Raw genomic sequence first — 23,698 nt, 5'->3', positions numbered from 1 at the left:
AAAAAGGCGCAATCGAGCTCGTGCCGGTGGGAGAGGAGGGCACAGGGGTATATTCCCTGTACTTCCTTATTCCAAAGAAGGACGGATCTCTCAGACCCATTCTAGATCTACGTCCCCTCAACCTGTACATACTATCAGAACACTTCCATATGCTTACACTGCAACAGATTCTTCCCTTGCTAAACCAAGGGGACTTCTTGGCAACCTTAGATCTCAAGGATGCTTATTTCCACATTCCACTACACCCGTCCCACAGGAAATACCTCAGGTTCACTATTCAAGGCAAGCATTACCAGTTCAAGGTCCTACACTTCGGAGTCACCACAGCCCCAAGGGTGTTTACCAAGTGTCTGGCGACAGTAGCAGCGCACCTCAGGAGGCAGAACATCCATGTCTACCCCTACCTAGACGACTGGCTCGTTCAAGCCAAGTCGGAACAACAGTGCGCCGCGGACATGTCGACTACCATTCACCTCCTTCACAATCTAGGTTTCTCGCTGAACTACCCAAAGTCGCATCTACAGCCGGCACATGTCCGGCAGTTTCTAGGTGCGACGATCAATACCCTGACGGCCATGGCTCAACCAAACCAAGTCAGGATAGACAGCATGCAGTCTCTAATCCAGAAGTTCAGACCACAACACCCGCTTCCAGCGAGAGTGTTCATGCAGTTGATAGGCATGATGGCCTCCTGCATCTTCGTAGTCCCTCACGCGCGGTTACATATGCGCCCGCTCCAGGAGTGCTTAGCGAATCAGTGGACACAGGCTCAGGGAAATTTAACAGACCTAGTGTTGGTTACCAGTCGGGCATACGACTCTCTGCATTGGTGGACTCCACACAACCTTTGCAAGGGCCGACTGTTCCAGGAGCCAGTGCCACAGATTATCCTGACAACGGACGCATCTCTCCAGGGATGGGGAGCTCATCTGCTCACTTACACAGTGCAGGGACTATGGACGACGCAGCAACAGAAGATGCACATCAACTATCTGGAACTGATGGCAATCTTCATGGCGATCAAGTCCTTCATTGTACATCTGTGCAACAAGGTAGTGTTAGTCCGGACGGACAACATGACCGCGATGTACTACATTCAAAAGCAGGGAGGCACCCACTCGCCACAGCTGTCTCATCTGGCTCAGAGCATGTGGAAGTGGGCCATTCAGAGGAACATTTTCCTCATGGCAGAACACCTCCCGGGAAAGGACAATCAGATGGCGGATCTGCTCAGCAGGTACAGCCATCAAATGCACGAGTGGGAGATACACCCATCTGTCCTCCACCCGTACTTCCAGCAGTGGGGTCATCCGGAGATAGACCTGTTTGCCACAAAAGAAAACGCAAAATGCCAACACTTTGCCGCCAGGTTCCCTCACCCACAGTCGCAGGGGAATGCGATATGGATGAACTGGTCAGGCAAATTTGCATACGCTTTTCCGCCAGCCCCTCTAATACCGCTGGTCGCAAGAAAGCTAAGGCAGCACGCGATGACTCTCATCCTAGTTGCTCCAACGTGGGCGCGCCAAGCATGGTACACCACGTTCCTCGAACTCTCAGTGGTGCCGCATCAAAGACTGCGCCTCACGCCCAGTCTTTTGACGCAGAACCATGGAGAAATTCAGCATCCAGATCCGCAACAGCTCAACCTGGTGATCTGGCTCCTGAAGTCCTAGAGTTTGGATACCTTAACCTACCTCCGGAATGCATGGACATCATCAAGGAGGCAAGGAAGCCAACTACCAGAGCATGCTATGCTGCGAAATGGAAGCGTTTTGTCATTTACTGTACTGCCAATGACATCAACCCGCTAGATGCATCTATCCCTGACATCATTTGCTATCTGTTGCATCTTTACAAGCGCAATCTAGCGTACACTTCCATTCGGATACATCTATCCGCCATAGCGGCTTATCTTCAGAACAGGCAGCATCTCTCTGTCTTCAGAGTGCCTGCCATTAAAGCCTTTCTTGAAGGCCTGAAACGAGTCATTCCCCCAAGAACACCACCAGCTCCGGTGTGGAACCTCAATGTGGTCCTCACCAGACTGATGGGACCACCTTTCGAGCCACTGCACTCGTGTGAACTCCAGTTCCTAACGTGGAAAGTAGCTTTCCTAATAGCTATTACGTCACTGAGGCGTGTTAGTGAGCTACAAGCGCTCACAATCCAAGAGCCATTCATTCAAATTCATCCAAATAGGGTAGTGCTACGCACTAACCCCAAATTCCTTCCGAAGGTGGTGTCACAGTGTCATCTCAACCAAACTATTGACTTGCCGGCATTCTTTCAAAACCCACAAACGGTGGCGGAAAGAATGCTCCATACCTTAGATGTACGGAGGGCGTTGATGTACTACATAGACAGGACACAACCCTTTAGAAAGACAAAACAACTTTTTGTTGCCTTCGCACCACAACACAAAGGCAACCCTATTTCCAAAGCAGGAATAGCCAGGTGGATTGTTAAGTGCATCCAGATATGTTATCAAAAGGCCAAGCGCACTTTAACGATACCCCCAAGGGCGCACTCCACACGCAAATTGGGGGCATCCATGGCTTTCCTAGGGAACATTCCATTAGAGGATATTTGCAGAGCAGCCACGTGGGTTACACCACATACCTTTACAAAACACTACTGTGTTGATGTACATTCCAAGCAGCAAGCTGCTGTAGGACAAGCTGTTCTCAAAACACTTTTTCAGGTTTCTGCAGCTGGCACGGGCAACCGCCGCTGATGGAGGGACTGCTATGTATTCTATGCTAAGATATGAATTTAGCAGCCCACATGCCTCGAACTGAATATGCTACTTACCAGTATGCATCTGTTCTTGGCATGTAGGGCTGCTAACATTCATATCGCCCACCCTCCTCCCCGGTGCCTGTCGCAGCTGCAGATATACTATTGTATTCACTCATTAGCATGGACATCCTTTACACTTTTCACTCCATCTTCTGCCACAATGGCGAAAAACAATCTGGGGATGGAGCCGATGCCCATGCGCACTGTAGTCCAGGGGAGGAGCCACCTATCTCAGGATACTTCGAAGACTCTTCCAGGACAACAATGTGCGATCATCCGGACCCAACACTAGGCGGCGATCTAATGCTAAGATATGAATGTTAGCAGCCCTACATGCCAAGAACAGATGCATACTGGTAAGTAGCATATTCAATCTGTAGGAAACATTAGTTACTGCTAGATTCCTTACCGCCCCACCCATCCTCCCCGTTCTGCAAACTGATTTCTAGGGTTAAGGTCATCCCTTTCAGGGCCCTAGATTCAATGTACCAGTGGTCAGTATCTTGCATGGCTCTGCATTCCTTGCGTGGAAAGTTGTGTACAAAACTGACGTCAGCTCGCTTCGGCGCATCTAAGTAGCTCCAGCGACGCCATCTCGGCGACTACGACGCCAACGACATCCGCGGAGCCGCACGACGACACCTACCAGTGCGCAGGGGTACTGCTGATGAAAACTTTCCGTATTCAGTTTGACGCCTGGGGGTAATTCTAAGGTAAGGAATCTATCACTATCTAATGTTTCTTACAGATATATCGTTACTAAGGTAAGTAACTTGTTCTTCACAACTAGTGTCATCTGGACTTTAATCCCATCAGTTGCCATATTGTCCCAGCATATTTATACCCAAAGAATCAAAATCATATTTGTTTAGCAAAACCAAATTGCTGAAAAGTTAGAAGATAGTAACTATTGTCATATCTGCCCCTTGTAAAGTTACAAACCCACTGATTCATAATTTTTCAAGGTCTACTCCAAATGAAAAAAATACAACAGAACAATATATCACAATAAAAGAGGGAAAGAGCAGTAAACAGAATAAGAGTGCAAAATACTAATAACATTCCAAAACCAATAAAGTAAGGATATTATTTAGCGTCAGGAAACAAGTGGGGGGGACCCTCGTGGGGCCGCCGACCCAAGATCGAATTCACTGATACATGTTTATAGAATACATGCTTATAGAATCGTTCTTAGTTGGCCTCCTTGTGTTGTTTCGAATTGGCCGAATTTAAGGGTGTTGAAGTTGCGAGCCATTATACACTGGTTTCCTGGATGCTCATATAGAAATGCCTTTATTCGTTCATTGATGTCTTTCACCTTGACCAATTTTGTGTCTCTATGGGGATTTGCATACAGGTTTATCAGTGATACTGAGTTGGATACAACCAATCACATTCGGAGCGTTATCGCGTTGCTTGACTGGGCGCAGGCCACGGGCTCCCCCCTCGGGGTGATCCTGTTGGACGCCGAGAAGGCGTTCGACAGGGTCTCCTGGGGGTTCCTGTGGGCCGTACTGCGCTGGAAAGGGTTTGCTGCTGAGTTTATCCAGGCCCTTCAGGTGCTCTATCTCTCCCCAATTGCAGCAATTCGAATATCAGGGAATGAATAGGGGTATTTTACTATCAGCAGGGGGACCAGACAAGGTTGCCCCTGCTCCCCCCTGCTATTTGCCCTATTTATCGAACCCTTTCTGAACATGATTGAAGCGTGCCAGGGTATTTCTCCAGCTAGGGTCCAGGGGGTGGACTATAAGGCATTGGCTTATGCCGATGATATTGTTGTATTAACGAACAATGTCAGTTCTTCTTTCACAGCCCTGGAGATCCTTGCCAGTCAATTCGGAGGTATATCCGGCTATAAGCTGAACATAGCAAAAACCCAAGTCCTTCAGTCAGCAGGCACGCCCCCCTCGCAGGTTCCTGTAGCTAAAGAGGCCATGTATCTGGGGGTGCAAATCTCTCCTGAGGTGGATCAGATTCCAGATTTAAATTATTACCCTATAATTGATTCCCTTCATACTAAGCTCGAGAGGCTGGATCATCTACACCTCTCTCTTTATGGACGGTGCAACATTTTGAAAATGATTGCCCTTCTAAAGTTTCTATATCTTTTTAGGTCTATTCCTCTCCTGATTCCCCAGGTAACACTGGCCAGAGCTGAAAGAATATGTCAACGGTTTCTCTGGGGCTATCGTCGGGCAAGAAGAGCTACAAAGTGGAGCCATCTCCCTCGGGACCGAGGCGTCTGGTCAGTTCCCAATCTGTTATATTACTATTGGGCGGCAATGATACAGCATTTTGGCTTGCCTTTAGTGGGCGATAAAGTTGATATTCCTTTGAGCATTAGCCCATCCATTTATGATATAGCGCTTGGAGACGCTGCCAAGGGAGTCCTAACGCGTGTTTTAGAGCCAAGTTATTTTAAGAAAACTAAATTCAAGATCTGTTGGGCTTTGTTTTCTATATGGCAGAAAATTCGCTCAATTTCTACACCCCATTTAGTGCGCTGGGTCTGTTACCACCAATATTTCAGGATGGGATAATGACTAAATGGAGTTCTATAGGTCTGAAGGAAATTGGTGATCTTGCCCAGGATGGTCAGATGGCTTCTTTTTCCTTCCTTAAGGATAAGTTTCACTTGCAGTTTAATCGTTTTTTCAAATATTTTCAGGTTAGGAGCTTTCTGGATAAAAATCTCTGTAGAAACTCTAGCATGTATGATAAGATTACCCTCGTCGAACTAATTAGGAAAAAACCTAGAATAGGTGTCCTCTATCAATATCTCTTGTCTGAGATTCCGGACGATCTGGACGCTCAGAATATTAGGTTGGCTGATAAATTTGGTATCCCAATAGTAGATCTGAGATTTCCGCCTGAATTAGCTAGATCTGTCCTAGTCTCCGGAACCTTGCGTACCCAAAGCTATATGGCTATGTTAAACTTGTTCCAAACTCCTGCTAAGATAGCTAGTTGGGGAGGAGCTAGAGGGGCTAGAGGGGACTCCTGTTCTAGATGTAAACTCTTTTCTGCGGATGCGATTGATATGTTCTATGCATGCCCTGACTTGAGTCTATTCTTGAAGGAAATTTAGGTCTTTATTAATCAGGTGCTTAAAATTCTGGTTAAGATCTCATCGGAGCTAAATATAACAGGCTACGAATACTCAAGTGCTGCTGAAAGAACAAGATATACCCAATCATTTCTGTTTATTGCAATGGCTATGATCAGATTATGTATAACATCGCAGTGGTTAAGTTCAGAGGCTCCTATCTTTAGTCATTGGAAAGCTAGGATGCTCGCATGGTATAAACGAGAATCATCTGTTCATCTTTTGAGGGGGAGGAGAAGGCGCCTAGCAGCTTCTAAGAACTGGGCCCCCTTTGAGAATTGGCTCTTGCACTAAAATTCATTTCTTTTGATGTATCTAATTTCTTTTCTCTCCTTGTTATCCATTGATTTGCAATTCTAACCTGATTTGTGTATTTTCTCTTTCGACTCATGTTTTGTATATTCATCTAATGTGTTTCCTCAAACTCAATATCTTGTTTTATTGCCTCCTGATGCACCTTTTTTTTTCTTTTTGAAAATGATAAATAAAGTTAAAAAAAAAAAAAGATACTGAGTTGGATCTTTCGTCTAGTGCTGGTCCATCTATGTTGGCTGCCTCTATATCCCAGGAGTTGTTTGTTCATTCTCTAACTTTCACTTGCAGATTTAGTTTCACGTAGATTGCGAGGCAGCCCATTGGTCTTCCAAACAGATTTTTTTTAATGTGTTGGTATGTAGCTAGTTTGAATAGGGGTGGGAGTGGTTGACCAGGTTTCTTACATACATAAAATGTCACATGTATTTAAAAAATCCAGTGTCTTATCATCTGTCGGGAGGTAGAGTAGGCCTGCCACGTTCCAATTAATTATCCTTAAGGCACTTTTTTGGGGGTTTGTTGTGTTCGTTTTTTTTCCTTTTCTCCTCTAGAAGTTTGACCGCCCTGTAGTTGTAAAAGCTGTGGGGAGCCAGTCCAAGTCCAATTGTTCTGGGTATTAGTGTTTTGTTTGCTCCTCTATCTTGAGATTTCCGCTTCTTCTATTACTCAATTGAATTTGAATCATGCTCTCCCCCCAAGAGAGCAAGCCCTTTTTTGGATTCCTCTTAAGATTGTACTTGCATGTTTGAGACGCCCTATTGTATTCTGCCTCCCCGACTGCACATGCAGATATTTTCTGTAGTTGGTTTGCTAATTGCTATACCCCCACTCCTTAAATTGCTCGCTTTCTCGTAGAATGTTCTGAGCGTCGGATTTATCAGACCACTGAGTCAACGTTGATTCTCTTTCGCTGATACTGATACCTGGATAGCACTTAAACCTGACTGAAATTAGATGTGCCGTAGTAAGATAGGATAGGGAGGGTATGTAATGTAGTAGGTGTAGTATATTGGATCTATTTAAAATGTCCCATGCCCCTGTTGTGTTAAATTCAGGCGTGAATATTAAAGTTGGGGATGCCCATGTTGGTTGATGTTCCTCGTTTGCTCTCTTACCCAGTAGTGTATCTAGTTAAATGATATGTCTTTTGTTTTTCTTGTTATTTGGTGGATCAGATCTGTACCCATTGACATTAGATGCGGACTGGCATACCATGTCCCTTCAAATATTGACTTTATTGGCCAAAGCTTGCTCATTTTATACTACTGTGCATAGTCTGTGGGCTCTTTGAGTGTGCTCTATTTCCGCTTGTCACCCAGATGTTGAAATTGTCCCTGCCTGGCTCCGCACTTCTGGCTGGTCCGGATTGTTTTGCTCTTGTGTTTCCAGTATCTTTCATGCTCTATCTTGTTGCATAGTCACATTTTTCAGTGTGCAGAATCTTGTTTGTATAAGGCCCTCGCCTTAAGTGTTGTTGTTCACTGTATTGGAGAATGTGCTCATTTGTGAAATGATTTGGGGACCTGTCTGGGTATTGCTTTCCCTCTTCACCAAAGGTACTGGCTGTGTTTGTGATCCAATATTTGTTGGTGTTTTAGATGTTTCTACTCTTGCCCCAGCACATTCGTGTTGCTTGTTTTCTTCGAATGCACATGTAGTCCATGTCTTTGGAAGGAAGATGGGGTAGATCTTCAAGGCTTCTGATTTTGTTTCTTCTGTATTATCCTCCTGCTTTTCTAGCTTGCTCGATGGTGGCGATTGTATCTCTTTTTGAACATTGCTAAACGCCTTATTTTCTTTTGTTGGCCTTATGTGCCTTGCACATTTTTGTTTTTTGTCCCCGCAACAGTTGGGTCGTTTTCGCCTCTAGTTCTGCCTTATTAAATGGAGTGACTCTCTTTGTCTTGTTGTTGCATTATGTGGTACTACTGTTATCCTTGGCTTGTGCTAGGGGCTGGTCGCGTTTGATATCTTCGTCACTGGATTGTGAATGCATTGGAATTTTAGAGTGTGGGATCCTCTTGCTTATGCCACAGAACTTTTCCCTGCTGTTTTTTTGTATTTTTTGGTCTAGTTGTGCACTCCCATTTTCTGGTGGTTCATTCTCCTTCCTGGTTCCTGTCACTGGTTCCATAGTGATCCTCTCACTCAGCGGCTTGCTTTAATGGATGAGTTTGCATTGATTTATCAGTGGTATTAGAAGATCTGGAAGGGAGGCTCTTGTTTAACCGATGGACCATTTTTGTATTAATCACATCAATCTTCTTGTCAATCGAAAGCACACTGTGTGAGCATGTGCGTCAGATCCACTTGCATTGCCAAGTAAGTGCATTAATTGCTGTTAATTGGGAATTGTTTATGGTATTTATGATCTGTTCAGGGGCTTCCTCACTTCAGCGGATGGCTTTTCGGATGTGTTTGGCCTGCCTAAGCTTCTATATTTCTATGTTTGTATCCGCTAGCCATATCAGCTAGGCCTGAGTCCACTGATTGATGCCAATGCTCCAACCAACGATTGCCTAGTGGAATTGAGCAAATATGTTTTGGCTGCCGCTCACAGCGGCCGGCATTGGGACCCCCCGGATTGGGGGCCTGGTTGCATTTAACCCCGCGCTACGCTTGCGCCGCGGTGCCGGTGCTGGGGCGGTTTATCCCGGCCAGAAGACAGAGTCGTGTGGAGCTTGAATTGGCCAACGCGGCCCATACGTCTGCTGATGTGCCACTGCCGCCCCATGACGAAATATTCCTGACCTGAACGGCGAGTTCCAGGGAGGCACAGAGACGCGGATCCTGACTGAGGCCGCTTGTTGGCAGCTGCATACCCCTGTGACTTTCTCTGCCTCCTGGGCCTCGGGCCTGAGAGCTGAGGGCATAGGTACTGCGTAAGCTGATCTTCCAGCACATAATTGTCTCCCCGGTTGGCACCTTGTGAAGCACGCTCTACTTTATGCTATGCTCATCCATAGCGCAGCCTGCCTGGATTGGATGGACAATGGCACGTGCATAGAGAGGACGGTCTGCCATTTCATATTCCAGGGGACGCGCGTTCCCTCTCAAAATACATCGCACTAAGACATTGTTGGACACCTACTTTCTCCCTGAACAATCTTTTCCGCCCCTTACCTTATCTGTGATCCGGGAGCTACATTAATCAACAGGAGGGCACAGATACCCCCTGGACTCCACTGAATCGTAGGCCCTCCCGTCAAGCCACCATGGGGAAATTAGACGGCAAACAACCGAAACTTACATTTGACAACAGGAAAACTCCCCGCTCCCAGGTAGAACCAGACGAGGATCATGCTGAGACCCACTACATCCATGGCGGACCTGAAGGAACTACTGCTGGTTATGCAATCGAGCCTGACGTCAATAGAATCTAAAATGGACTCTATGTCTGCCAGGATGGGCGGCCTAATGCACAGGGTGGAAAAACACGACGGCCGCTTAGCCGAAGCAAAGCGACGAATATCTGACCTAGAGGACTCTTCCAATGCCACCACTAGCCGCACCCTCGAGATGGTTAAGGTATTGAAAGTGATTGCGGCAAAAAATGAGGAGTTGGAATCGCGCTCAAGGGGAACAATCCCCGCATACTAGGTGTACCAGAATCAACCGCCACCGGGAAAATGGAGACCTACGTGGAACGCCTGCTCATAGCATTGTTTGGCAGGGAGGAATTTTCAACGGTCTTTGTAGTGGAAAGAGATGCATCACTCGCTAGCGAACCGACCACCTCCTGGTACTCCCCCGCGCCCCATTATAGCCAAACTTTTGAATTATCGTGACAGAGACACGGCCCTCCGATAATCCAGAGAAAAAGGATGCCTCATGCACGAAGGAACGGAGATCTCCGTATATCCGGATTTTACTGTGGCCGTACAAGAACAGAGACGCAAATTTCTTCAAGTTAAGAAAAAATTCCAACAACTTACCATTCCATACGCCATGCTGTTCCCGGCCCGCCTGAAAGTGACCGCTCACGGTGAACAGCCTTTCTTCACAAACCCACAGCACGCCCAGGACTTCATCAAGTCCTTACCCAAACAACCCGGGCGTCGACTGTCCCCCGCACGACAGGAGGACGACAACAGAGAAGCATCGGACATTGAGTGACCCATTCGCTATAGACATTGAAATTGAAAATGATGACATCATACCCTTCTTCTGCCCTGAAATGTCCTCACATCTAAGATGACCAGCACTTGAACCCCCATGACCTCTCATCATGTACCAAGGGCTTTCTACTGAATAAATTTGGTTCTCACCCTCAGTTAAATAACTATTATGGCCGCACATCTTGACCCCAACTGGGTCAGTTGACGACGCCTCGCCGACGACTTGATACTTGTATCTCACTCATAGACAAACCACAAAACATTTTGAGGGAAGATGCGTGGCGCAAGATTTGGACGGGAATCCCGCACATCGGTTCCGACAGCCACTGCCCTGGGATGAAACCAGAGCGCCCACCGCTGCTCCACACACACTCCTCTTCCCACTAGGGTAATGATATGATCTGCACAGCGGTCTGCGATGGACACCATGCCAAGATGGACTTGCGTTACTTACACCCGAAAACCCTTGCCACCACGAGGGAAACCTGGTCGCCACCCACCAGGTGAACCCTAAATTGTGAACTTCGTGATATGGTTGTAAGCTTACCTTTTTGTCCCCAGTTGGGACTGAAGTATTTGGGATTGTTAGGGAGGGGGGAGGTACATGACACGGCAGGTTGGGGATGCCGTTGTGGGATGAGGGAGGGACTGTAGGTTGTTCATTTTGTTATTTTTCTGCACTGCACGATTGTTAGCACACTTGACGATGTAGTCCTACATGTACACATGACTGTGGCACACTACGACTTAATTTTCCACTCGCAAGATGGGATCCCGTCCTAGACCACTCCAATATAACTTTTTGACAGGGAACGTGCGAGGCCTGGGGAACCCCCTTAAGCGTCGACATACACTCGCATAGCTGGACTGCCACGGCATCCACTGCGCTATGCTTCAGAAGACGCACTTGTCTCCTAACTCGCCCCCCACCTTTGCTGTTCGCTGTCCAAGTCACAGGGGCTTCTCCTGCTACTCTTCGTACGCTCTAGGCACCCTAATCTTGGTGAAACACACAATTCCATACACCCCCATAGGTTCCTATGCAGATAAACAAGGTTGGTACACCATCCTATGGGGTAGGCTTTTTACACAATCCGTTACGAAGGGATCCTTCTATGGGCCAAACACCGATGACCCGGAATTCTTTCCGGGTCATCGGTGTTTGGGGGAAGATACAGGTTGTGGGATCCATGCACTTAATATGGGGGGGAGACTTCAACGTTACCATCCACCCGAATATGGATAGGTCACATCCACAATCACACCACTACACCAGCGCGCAACAAGCCCTTAAAAGTATAGTTGAAGATCACGATCTCATAGACCCTTGGAGAACTCAGCACCCATTGACCCGACAGGGCTCTTGTCACTCCTCCGTTCACTCGTTCTGGTCGCGTATAGACTATTGGCTGGTGGATAGGGAAGTGGCAACCTGGTCTTCGTACACATAATACCTCCCCCCAACGTATTCAGACCATTCTCCTGTGCTGCTGAGTCTCACGCCTCCTCATGAAGTTTCCCCATACCTTTTGTGCCGTCTAAATCCACAATTGCTCTTTGACCCTGTCTTTAAAGACAAAATTGAACAGGAAATATCAGACTTTTCTCCCCGTAATTTTGGCTCCGTCCCTCAGTATTCAACGATATAGGAAGCCTTTAAAGTAACCATGTCTAGCCAAAAGCGGGGGAGTGTTGAAAGATATTCGCAATACACTCCGTAAATTAGAATCAGACATTAAACTAGCCGAGCTAGATATACAAAACCGACCTTCCCCAACATTGCAAACGCTGCTACGTACCCTGCTTATGGAGCACCAGGAAACAGCTGAGCGGGAATGTAAGTTCAGAGGGAAGTACCATAGGACCTCCCCGCTTCACTAACAATATCCTAGAGATTGAAGATGAAGATGGCCTGACGCACAGAAACTCCTCGGACATACTTACTGCGTTCAAGAGGTTCTATAAATCCTTGTACTCTACCCACTGACAAACCTCGGTGGACTTCACTCCATTCTTCGAGGACACTGCCGTAGCCTGGTTGAGTAATGGCCAGAGGGAGTTCCTTCTGGAACACCATGAGGCAAGGAGATCATATCTGCCATTATGCAGTTGCAATATGGCAAGGCCCCAGGACCAGACGTCCTCTCTGCCGAGTTCTATAAAACATACCGTCACCTACTTATCCCGGTATTGCAGCACGTTTTTGAGGAAGCCTGTGGAACTGGCATCCTGCCCCAGACAATGCAGGAAGTGCTAATAATTTCGCTGCCCAAACCGGGTACACCCCCATGCGACTAGACTCGTATAGGCCCCTGTCCCTTATAAATGTAGATGCTAAGATCCTTGCAAAACTAATCGCAAACCGTATCAGTCCTCTAATGCCAGTGTTGGGACTCCCAGATCAATCAGGATTTGTCCCGACAAGAAGCACAGTCCATAACTTGCGCACTCTGTTTGCGCTGCTTCACGACATTGACCCTGACGAAAACGCCGCAGCTATTTTCCTTGATGCCACCAAGGTATTCGATTCCTTGGAGTTGGATTACCTATCCTTTGCCTTGGTGCGCATGAGTTTCCCTCCCCCATTCCTGGCCTGGATTAATTTATTATATACAGGGCTTCGGGCCACCGTAATGGTTAACGTCTTGCGCTCTCCCTCCTTTCCGTTGGCCAGAGGCACCAGACAGGGGTGTTCATTGTCCCTTCTCTCCTCTTTGCCCCAGCCATTGATTCTCTGGCCGCCAAAATTCGCCAATACTATTGAGAACACGCTATTATGTACCCAGAGCGACAAATACTCATCTCTTTATATGCAGATGACCTCACCCTATACCTACTCCACCCGGAAGTAAGTTTGAATCCCATATTACGCATCTTCATTCTTTTTGGACAGCTATCAGGAGTCAATGTTAATTGGGGCAAATCCCATATATACCCCCTCACTGATGCTACCCCAGAATCAAACCAGACTTTCCTCTCAAGTAGTGTGGAGACAGTCTCACCTATCTTGGAATAATAATCTCCTGTGACCGCGGGGAGCTCATTAGGGCCAACTATGGACGGACGCTGGACACCATCACTGATAAAATCGCGAGATGGATTGCGATGCCCCAGTCGATTATCCTACCTCAGCTTTTATATTTATTTGTGAATATCCCCTATGCCCCCAGCCGTCACTTCTTCTCTGCGGTCCGTACTCCGCTTATACGACTCACTTGAGGAGAGAAACAAGCCAGGCTGTGTTGGGATGTACTCACACGCCCGTTTGGTGCGGGAGGTTTCGCCATACTGGATGTGGAACTGTACTTTAGCTGGCCACTGGTGCATTACGCAGCATATTGAATGAAACATCCTCCCTTCATGCCCCATTTAGCTATAGAAGACGGCTACATGGCTCCCACCCCAAGCACTGCATATCTCAGCACCCCTGAAGTCAAATGACGACTCGCAGTTACCACCGTCCAGTGCACAGTCAGCACATGGCACAACCTGGCCAAATCCACCCAATGCGCTCTTATGTACTCCCCGCTCCTGCCTCTTGCTGGACGCCACGATAGCCCGGTCACGCAGAAAGGTGGCTGCCGCCGGCTATTCCGCAAGCTCTCCATTGACACTTGAGGACATCTATACACAGGAGGTAAATTCAGTACTAGTGAGGATTTGTTTAGAGACACAAACCCCTCCCCCTTAGAGCCCTTTTACTACATTAGACTCCGCCAGGATGTGAGGGCCATTGCACCCACCTTCTCCCTTGAACCCCCAGTTATGCTCCCACTGCATGCACTACTGCAGCAAGATGCACCCGCTCATGTGCTCACACTTTTATACCGGACGGTACAGGCCAACAGAGACTATGACTCTCCTTTGTCCCGACTCAGGTGGGAGGAGGACCTGGAAAACCCTATCACTGAGGAACAATGGACATACTGCTGTAGGCAAACGGGAAATATATCCACCAGCAGCAGGTTTAGAATAATACATTACAAGTATGTCCACTGCCTCTATTACACGCCAGCGCGGATGTTCCGACTGAAACTTCGGGATAATGACCACTGCGATCGCTGCGGAAGTGAGGGGGCCGACTTTAAACACGTAGCCTGGGATTATCTCCCCATGCAGCGTTACTGGACGGAGGTCCTAAATGCGCTGGATCTCATGATGGGCCTGCACATTCCTGTAGATCCCCTCACTGCACTATTTGGTTATACTGAACCTCTCGCAGCCAAAATGCATAAATACACCTCCCTTGCGCTCCTACTTGCTAAGAGAAGAGTGGCCTGTAGGTGGGGCACGGGACAAGCGCCTAAATTCAAGGACTGGCTTTGTGACCTCGTTTACTGCCAAGTGCAATTGCACACATATGCTGATCTTCAGCCTCCTCAAGGCCAAGAGACATTTGGGGTCCTTCCAAACTTATTTACTGGAACACACTACTGACACAGACGACACGATGCCGCAAGGGGCAAAAACCGCCTTGTAGAAAAGCTCCTTACCCTCGACCGCACGCTTCAATCATTGGAGGACACAGGACTGATCGTCAAGCTACTACACACTTTATTGACTGGACTACACCGCCACTATAGACATGCACTACCTAATCACAATGCATCAGCGAATGTGCCCACTTCTCTATTATGTTACTGTTATTGTTTGTAATTGCATGAATACAAGGATATTATCGTCTCTACAGCACATCAATCCTACTAACGCGGCCAGCCCGATAGGGTTGTAGGCAGCTTGCTGTGTACTCCCCTACCCACTTATTATATCATCTATATACTTGCTGCTTTGCAATGCCGGCCCAACTGTGGATGTAGGCAGAATGCAGTGCTTCTTACCTTATTGTCACTAATAAAGGTTTTTTCAAACTTAAAAAAAAAAGAAAAAAAGATCATTGCTTCCACTGAGAGTTGTTGCCTGGACTGCATCCTTGAAAAATGATGTCCTTCTTTTTTGCATGTGCTCCTTGATGTTGTTTGGGCCTTGTGCCTCTGTATCCACCTTTGTTTTTGGTTTCCCCATTATTAATTGTGGACGAACCTATGATGACGTCTACCACTACCTCCAAGTCTGTGCCTGGCATATTGCGATGCTCAGTGTAATCAGTACATTTCCTTCTTTCTGATTCTACTTCTGTCAGGGCTATCATCGCCCCAGTCATTATTGAGGTGATCTCCATGGCCTCGTGGACCTCTGCCTTGTCCCTGGAAGTTATTTGGGGACTAGTTTTTTCTGTTTCAGTCACTGCTAATTTTGCCAACTCGACCATTTCAGCCATCTCCACGATGGTATGCGCCTCTGAGTTGGGGCTGGCTCTACTGGTTGTGCTGTTCATGAGTTGAAGATGCGAAGGCTTTATTACTGAACCAGCTATCTGCAGGAGTTGGGGACTATGTCTTCTTCCACGCCGGCCTTTTTCCTCATGTAGTACCTGTGAATTAGGTTTTTGGATGTCGCTGATCCCAGACTCTGGTCTGTTGTCTCAAGTTTTTCCTTCAGGCTCTTGGCGATCCCCTCCTGTGCGCTGAATATCCACCTTTCACGTTGATCATACATTTAGCTGCATCTCCATATTTCCCTTTTCTCGCCTCCTTTGACTGTTGGGATGTCTTTGAATGGCTTTGATGTGAGGCTTTTGGCTCACACCAGCCATATATTGGCTGTTTGAGAGCACCTGCAGCCCTCAAACAGCCAATATAAGAGCTTCCAGTTAGCACAGAAAGTAGCAGCTTCCAGGTGTGGCTTACATAATTGTGACTTGAGGTGGATTTTTCCCTCCTCTGTACCAGAGTTCGCTGAATTAGCAGCTCTCTATTGCACTCCATTGTTGCCGTTTGCTACTTCTCCTTCCGTTTCCGTTCTTTAATATTTGAATGTATACCATTTGGGTTAATTGCTAGTTAATTGGTTGGATGATCGGTTGTTATTATAATTGCTGTTGCTGGTTGCAGATTTGGTCTGACGTCCCCCTGCAATCATCTACAGCGCAATCCTCGTTGTAGCTTGTAGCTTTTACTCAAGTGGCCAAGGCACTCAGCGGAGGTGGTGGCCCTGATGAGCTAAAGCGGTTTTTCAAAAATAATTTATCCTTTTTACTTTTTATTAATTTTCTGCACCTTTGGTGTGCCCCTTCTATGGTGGCAGCTCTTTGCAGCTTATTCGAACACTCACAATGTTATCCAGTGTGAGAAGTTGGGGTTGGCTTATGCTAGTGGCAGGTAGCAGATAGCATGTGCAGGTGGCAGAAACAGTGGACAGCGGGTTAGTCAGAGCAAGAGGAGAGTAGGTGTATAGGCTATGAGGCACAAGCTCCCGCAAGCCACACCCAGTCATGGCTGGGTCGCTTACACGATACCCTCAGGCTTTAGACTAGGAGTGGCTGCCACAGAACGCCTTTCCTCTCCTCCTATTTGTACTGCAACCTCGCATCGAGTCAGCTGGGCCTTCCGCTGGCCCCTCCTGGGTGGCCAATCTCTTCCACGCAGCAGCCCTGATTGCTAGATCTATGAGTAGGGCCCCTCAAGCCCTCCGGTCCGCAACTTTCAGCAAGTGGGCCCCGCTGCTCGGAGCTTGACTTTTCTCGGCGTCTGTGCACAACACCACACCGCATTCCAACAAAGCTCTGCCCCATCTGCAACAATCCTAGCTCCGATTCGTGTAGTCAGATGGCACCGAGCTGTCCTGTTCCCAGCTACGACATATGTCAGAGTGGAGCTGGTGTAGAAAGAGGACCACGCGACTGTAGTTGTACAGCCTCACTTCTTTTCTCCCGCTTAACACAAGTAACCGAGGGCCAAGAAAGCACCCTGCTAAGCTAAAGAATTGTGCTCCCATGTTGTGCCGGAGTGTAGAAAAAAAACAAAGCATGCCAGAGCCACGCACAGACGGGTGAACTTTACAAGAACAAACAGGCACATTAAGTCTCAAAATTCAGTAATCGCAAAGCAGCACATTATGAGCATATAAGTAATAAGGTTCTTAATTTGCTGCGAAGCAACAAAGAAAGAGGAAGATGGACTGTCACAAAGGGATTATAAACGGCTGGGTCTCTATGGTTATCATGTGACTGTATGGAGTCATGTGAAATGTAGTGGTTTTTAAACTTTAATTTGATTAGCTGCTAAGTTGATGAGTAAAAGAAAGAGAAGCATAATGGGAGCCTCTGGTCCTGACATAGAATTCAATATGATTGTTTACAGTATGCCTTGGTAAATTGGATATTAAATTCTTTGTCATTCAATTTCAATATGAATTCTTTCAATTTTGATTACTCACCCTCTCAAAGGATAAAGAGGTTATCAATAAAATTAGGCCACAGTACAAAATTTGCCATGAATGGTTCATTTTCCTCCCAGGCAATCTCTTTCTTCCACCACCCCATGAATACATTTGCATTGGTGGAGGCGAGGCGGTCCCCATTGCTGTTCCCTGCTGTATTAAATATATCTTAGAGAATAGAAAAACATTATGGTAGCGACAGTATTGCAGCATTTCCAGTATCAGCTTAATATGTTCAAGGAACTTGGTTAATCTTTCTCTTAGAAAATGGTGGCAAACAGCTATTTGATCCTTATGGTTTATTGATGTGTATAAAGATATAACATACAATGTTACCTTAATGTATCTTGATTTCCAAGGTATCCAATCTATTATTTTTTTAAAGAAATCAGTTGAGTCTTTTAAATGTGACATTAGACTTACAGCTTACAGTTGGTGTGCCGGGTAGTCCTTGGGCACCTTTATGTATTTTAGGAAGAAAGTAGATGGTGTCCATTCATTCATAGTGCAGAGGTTGTGGTATTCTTCCAATTCTAGGAGATCACTATCTAGCCACTTGTTCAGCAATACATGATATTCGTATTCCATTTGTTTTGCAGGGTTTGCTTTCAATTGTAGATAATGTGCTGTATTTCCGAACTGTCAATGTGCCGCAAATAAATACATTGTCTTGTTCATTACAATAATATTACCCCCTTTGTCAGATGGGTTTATAATTAGTGACTCATCGTTCTTTAGGGCATTGATATCATTCCAGTCCTTGAATGTTCTATTTTCCCCTTCCTTCCATTTCTTTTTCCTTCTTAAATAATAAATATCCTCTTCCACCTTCACATGGTGGGGATCCATTTTGCTGCTTGCTCGCATTTGTTGGCAATATTTACTCTTTGGTTTACAACCACTGGATATTGAAGTGTCCTTATTGAATCACATCCTCTTAAGGGTTTGGTTCTGTGAGTCATTATTTTCTCGCGCATATCCTGTATCATTATACAGTTCATTAATCTCTAACAAGTCTGGCATATCCCCAGTCGTGTAGGGTTATGCTTTATTCGGGTTCTTTGGATGTCCGTTTGCCCTCTGAGGATTTATTAAAAAATATTTATATAGTTTTAATTTTCTGATTAATGTATATATTTACATTCTCATATTTGAAAAATGTTATGTGTGTGTATATCTTTTATTATCCTCTGTTACTGGGCAACCTTACAGCAAACCCTGACATTTCTACTCTAAAGTGCCTACACACCTGAGCTTCACGATTATATGATTTTTCATCCTAGAGACTGAAACTCTTTCGTTTTCTTCATGGCAGCACAACAGTCTAGAGTAGAATACCTCTTGATGAATTCTAACATGTATGATTTCACTTTGAGAAAGCTAATACTGTTATTTTACCATAACTCAACAGGTGATGGCAGCATGGTCAAATGGAGCTTAAGAAACTCAGCAAAATGCAATGATGAATCAACACTGTTCAACACCACAACACAAACGCTCAGAACAAGAAAGAGCCATTCATCTGAGCGAAAAATAGACCCAATGCATCCAATGTCGCCAGAAAAGGATCAGGGACTGAGAGAAAAAATAATGCAACAAGAAAGTGAGTGCAATCAATATACGTATTTACGTAAGAGAACAGACTGTACTCAAAGATCAGATGCCTACCGTGTACCCAAGATTGCTGTTAGCAGTGTTGGTGTTCAGCCATGTGATCTCAATGCACAGCAAAGTTTGAGTCTACATTCATATCCTGAAAATGAACAGACTGTGTGCCAGAATGTCCGTTACATCAGAGTCGGGAGAACACCATGTGAACATGGGCGCTATGCATGCGCAAAGTGTGACAAAGAATTTTCTGCAAAGTCAAAACGTGTTCGACATGAACAAACACATACAGGGGAACGACCTTATAAGTGTATTCAATGTGGAAAAAGCTTCAGTGAAAAGGGAATTTTTCTTAGGCATCTAAATATACACACCGGTGTGAAACCACATCAGTGTAACAAATGTGAGAAAAGCTTCAGTGAAAGTGCAGTTCTTATCAGGCACCAGAAAATACACGCAGGAGAACAACCTTATGACTGTAGTGAATGTGGGCAAAGTTTCTGTGGCAATAGACTTCTTACCAGGCACCAAAAAAGACACAGGAGAACAAACCTTAACCAATCAACACCATCTCCGTTAGGAGACAATGATAAGGAAGTTCAGATTCACACAGAAGATAAGCCATACTACTGTAGTGCATGCGGGGAAAACTTCATTCAAAAGAGAGTTTTTAGTAGGCACCAGCAATTGCACAAAAGAGAAAAAAAAAATTATGATTGTATGACATGTGGAAAAAGCTTCACTAAAAAGTGGCTTCTATCGAGACACCAGAAGTTACACACAAGAGAAACACCTCCCCTGCGCCCTTTACTTGCGAAACCCTTGCATGACGAAGCAACTCTCAGTAGACATCAGAATGTGAGCGCCAAGAGGAAACCCCACGAGTGTGCAGATTGTGGAAAAATATTTAGTCGAAGGGACTCTCTTGTTAGGCACCAGAAAAAGCACCCAAAGGAGTTTAGCTTTGAATTTGAAGTCTGAGCACAAGTAGACCTCACCTAATCAAGTGTACCACGAGGTCAGTGATTCAGGCCTATCACTTACAGTACAAACAACTGTGTTTGGATGATATGTCTCGAGGGCAGCTGTCTATTCGGATGTGTATGTTTATTTCACTTCGTTGTTCGATTGAGAGGAGGGTCAAGGTGCATAATGCACAGTTTCCTGGGTGATTTGCACTTAGAGGAAGTAGCATGGTTTAATACACAATAATAGTAGAGATGTTCTTGTTTCTCAAATTCATGTTGTGACCGGAAGAAGGTTAACAATGCTCTGTCATTTAGTGTATTCAGCAGTTCATTTGTTATTGGTTAATTGATTATAATGTTATGTTACATTTCTAAAAAGCCAATATAACTCCACATTGCTGTCAGGCTCAGTTTAGAACATCTGAACTGACAGCGAGACCATTACCAGTTGCAAGAAACTGGCTATGTCACACTTTGTGTAGTTCAGGCGTAAGACAACCAATCTAGTTTTTGTATTCTAAAGGAAACGAGTTGAAGACAGGAAATATATTGATTAGTATTTCACACTGATGTAAACTGATGCAGTGACGGGGATGCCAAAGGCATGTCCGGCACATCTAACCTGGGCTTCTATTGGACTTCTATAACGCATAGTAGCAAGCCTATTATCGCCATTTTAGCTGCAGTTTCCTGCCGCTAAAACAGCGATAATTTTAACGAGGTTCTTGCTACTATGCCCCATAGTCATAGGAAAAATCAGAGTGAAAAGTGGGGTCATTTTGTCCATTCTCACCCAGAAGTGTCAGAGGCCACAGACAGGTAGAAGGAGTTACTGAGCATACAGGTGATTGTATTTCAAAAAGAGACAGTACAACTAGCTGGTCCTTGGTTGCACTGTACGTTCATGGTGTATGTATGGGACGTTTCACCTTTCGAAGAGGCCTACGAATGTATAAGTTCCAGCACAGACAATCCATTTCTCTTTAATGAAACATGAAGAAAGTCATTTGAGTTTCATTGTGCCATACCCAATACTAAACCATGGTCTGCCCAGAAATCCAAAAATGAGATCCACAGCCCCGCCAAAAGTGTACAGCCTGGAGAGGGTATTTAGAAGATTCCTAAGAAAACGACATGCTGCCGTCCTGGCTGTCAGATATCAGAATACTTACCCCATGTGTCAAGAATGGGAATGGAAGCACATCAATGAAATGGGTTTCAGGTTCATCTTCCTGCTGAATAGAACTTGTGTTCCATCGCAGCCTCAAATCCTAGAGAGGCTGGCTTTCTTTTTAGAGAAGATGAATTTTAATGCACTTTGGAAAAATGTTTTGCTCTGTGCATCAGTATTGGTTTAATTAGTAAAACTGTAAAGCAACTCCCTCATTAAACATGAATAAATTGCATTGTATTTGTGTCTATCAAGCCATTAACTAGTTACAGTCATACTTTTGCGGGTTGGGACAAGTTTGGTGTTTGAGCCACTTAAATAAAAAATGATCGATCTGTTACCCCTGCATGTCTAATTACCCGTCTGGTTATTATTTGCTCTAGTATGATCTTTGTGCAGTTAAGCAATGTTTCAGCTATAATCAAAACATCATTCAGCTCTTTATAATATTGTTGGAGTGCCGACGCTCAAAGACTGGAAAAAATCTGAGACAGAGAAAGATTCAACTGTAAAAGCTGAAGACAGGGCTTTCATCATGCCAATCAGTGTGCCTTTCTGTCATCAGGCACATCCCTGCACTCCCTAAAAACATAAACTACTACTTCACTCTAAGGACTCTTGCACCGTGCTTCAGGGTAAAGTTATAATTTACCTTGACTATACAAACTCCACTATGTTGAGCATGTCAAGCTCATCTTTGGGGATCAGCATTCTACCTGGAACCAGAAAGTATACCATATCACTTGTACTGAAAAACTTTCAGTGGCATCCTCTAGAATATAGAATAAAAAAGTTGACTTTTTGGGTCAGGAATTTTCCATGTATGGTAAATAGCCACGTACCCCTTGTCCTGAGTGCCAGACTGCATTAAAAACTGATATCTTTACTTTTTCTTTGCCCATGTATCACACTAACGTAGCATGTGTGCAGAGGTGTTGGCCTCTCCATGGTATTGTGAGGTACAGAACCTTTTGGGATTCAGAGAGCATGCCCTTATAAGGGGAATTGGACTACTGCCCATGCTATTATGGGTGTCTCACATAAAACACTGGTGGCTGCATACTATGTGTTGTAAATCAGTAGTGTGATCAGCCCCTTTTCACTGTTGCAAGGAAAGGTGGGCCTATTGCCTCCTCTCATGGTACAGTTCTGCTGTTACGTGAACCCAGAACCTTGTGCCGCCATCCTGTGTGCATGGGCAGTAAGTTTGTAACACTTGTATGGTAGGGCCCTGTGCGGTGTAGGAGTTTGAGTACTTGGTCTGTATTGGATACCCCTGGTCTAGCAGGCACACAATGGAGGATCAGAACAGGTTTCCCAATAAGTGGAAGTGTAATCTCTGCAGTGCTCTTGTAAGAGGGTGGAGGCCCAGACACGGAGGTGAGAGAGATGGGCTTTCTTTAGAAATTCAGTGAAGTCCTTAATCCCTGAAAGGGCTGCTGACTAGTTCTTCCTCAGAACTGCCAGTGCTCAAAATGAGGAAATTTGTAGATTTAACGCTCTTTCCTGTCCTTGATTACTGCTTTAGGGAGGCTGATAACAGACAGATACAGAGACCTCACACTTTGTTGTGGACATGTTTTGGATACTTCTGCTTAGAGCTAGCCCTGTAGTTATCCACTGTGAGAACCATCACTTTGCACAAAGGCTGTATTTGAGGAGAAACTTGAAAATATTTGAAATAGAAACGATTCAAGCCAGCTCCGTATCCGTAGACGCAAACCAGTTCTGTGCCCATGTTGTGAATATGTCTGCGTGTAGCCAGACCCATTTGCTAGCTGCTGTGAGAATCATCACTTTGCACAAAGGCTGTGCTTGAGGACCAGCCCAAAAATGTAATTTGATATTGCTGTTTCAAGATTCCTGTTTTCAATGTGGTGTATGTAAGAAGTTCCTATGGGCCGATTCACAGAACTAACTTAAGACAAAATCGGGGGCGTGGCCAACCGCCTACGATGGCGGACGCTAACTGGTGAGGCTCCGGGCAACAGGGGGCAAATATCGTCTTGCTGCGGGACAATCTTGCTGCCTGGGGGGTCCCGAGGACTGCCACTCACGCCCCTGTCGGAGAACTATGATCCCAATCCGTCGGCGGCAGGAGACTGGATACTTGCGCCTGCCTGCAGGCGCTGAGTGTGCGGACTGCCTGCAGGGGTCTGCGGCCAAGCTGAATTGGGTCAGTGGAGCTCCTGCGATCCCTATTGTGGCTGCTGCCGTTTTGAGCGGATTGCTGGGTCAGAGGACTACGGTGGCTGGGACTAGATCCATGGGCCGTCGGTGGGACGGATTGGCCCACGGAGCGATGCTGTGCTGAGGGAAGGTGAGAGCG

General features: G+C 45.8%; 1 protein-coding gene across 7 annotated transcripts in view; it reads left to right on the top strand.

Annotated features, from left to right (window-relative positions):
* Positions 1–21,709, top strand: part of LOC144770911 (uncharacterized) — a 234,749-nt gene extending 213,040 nt beyond the window's left edge. For all 7 annotated transcript variants that reach the window (XM_078655713.1, XM_078655716.1, XM_078655715.1 and 4 more), the window contains one exon: positions 19,034–21,709. In XM_078655713.1, coding sequence (XP_078511839.1) covers positions 19,034–20,211 — 1,178 coding nt within the window. In that variant the 3' untranslated portion in view covers positions 20,212–21,709. The remainder of the gene's footprint in view (positions 1–19,033) is intronic.
* Positions 21,710–23,698: the final 1,989 nt, after the last annotated feature.

Source organism: Lissotriton helveticus, chromosome 7 (genome assembly GCF_964261635.1).
Source record: "Lissotriton helveticus chromosome 7, aLisHel1.1, whole genome shotgun sequence".
In the NCBI taxonomy this organism is placed as follows: Eukaryota; Metazoa; Chordata; class Amphibia; order Caudata; family Salamandridae; genus Lissotriton; species Lissotriton helveticus.
The sequence above is the reverse complement of the archived record's forward strand: the minus strand, read 5'-3'. Positions and strand labels throughout refer to the sequence as shown.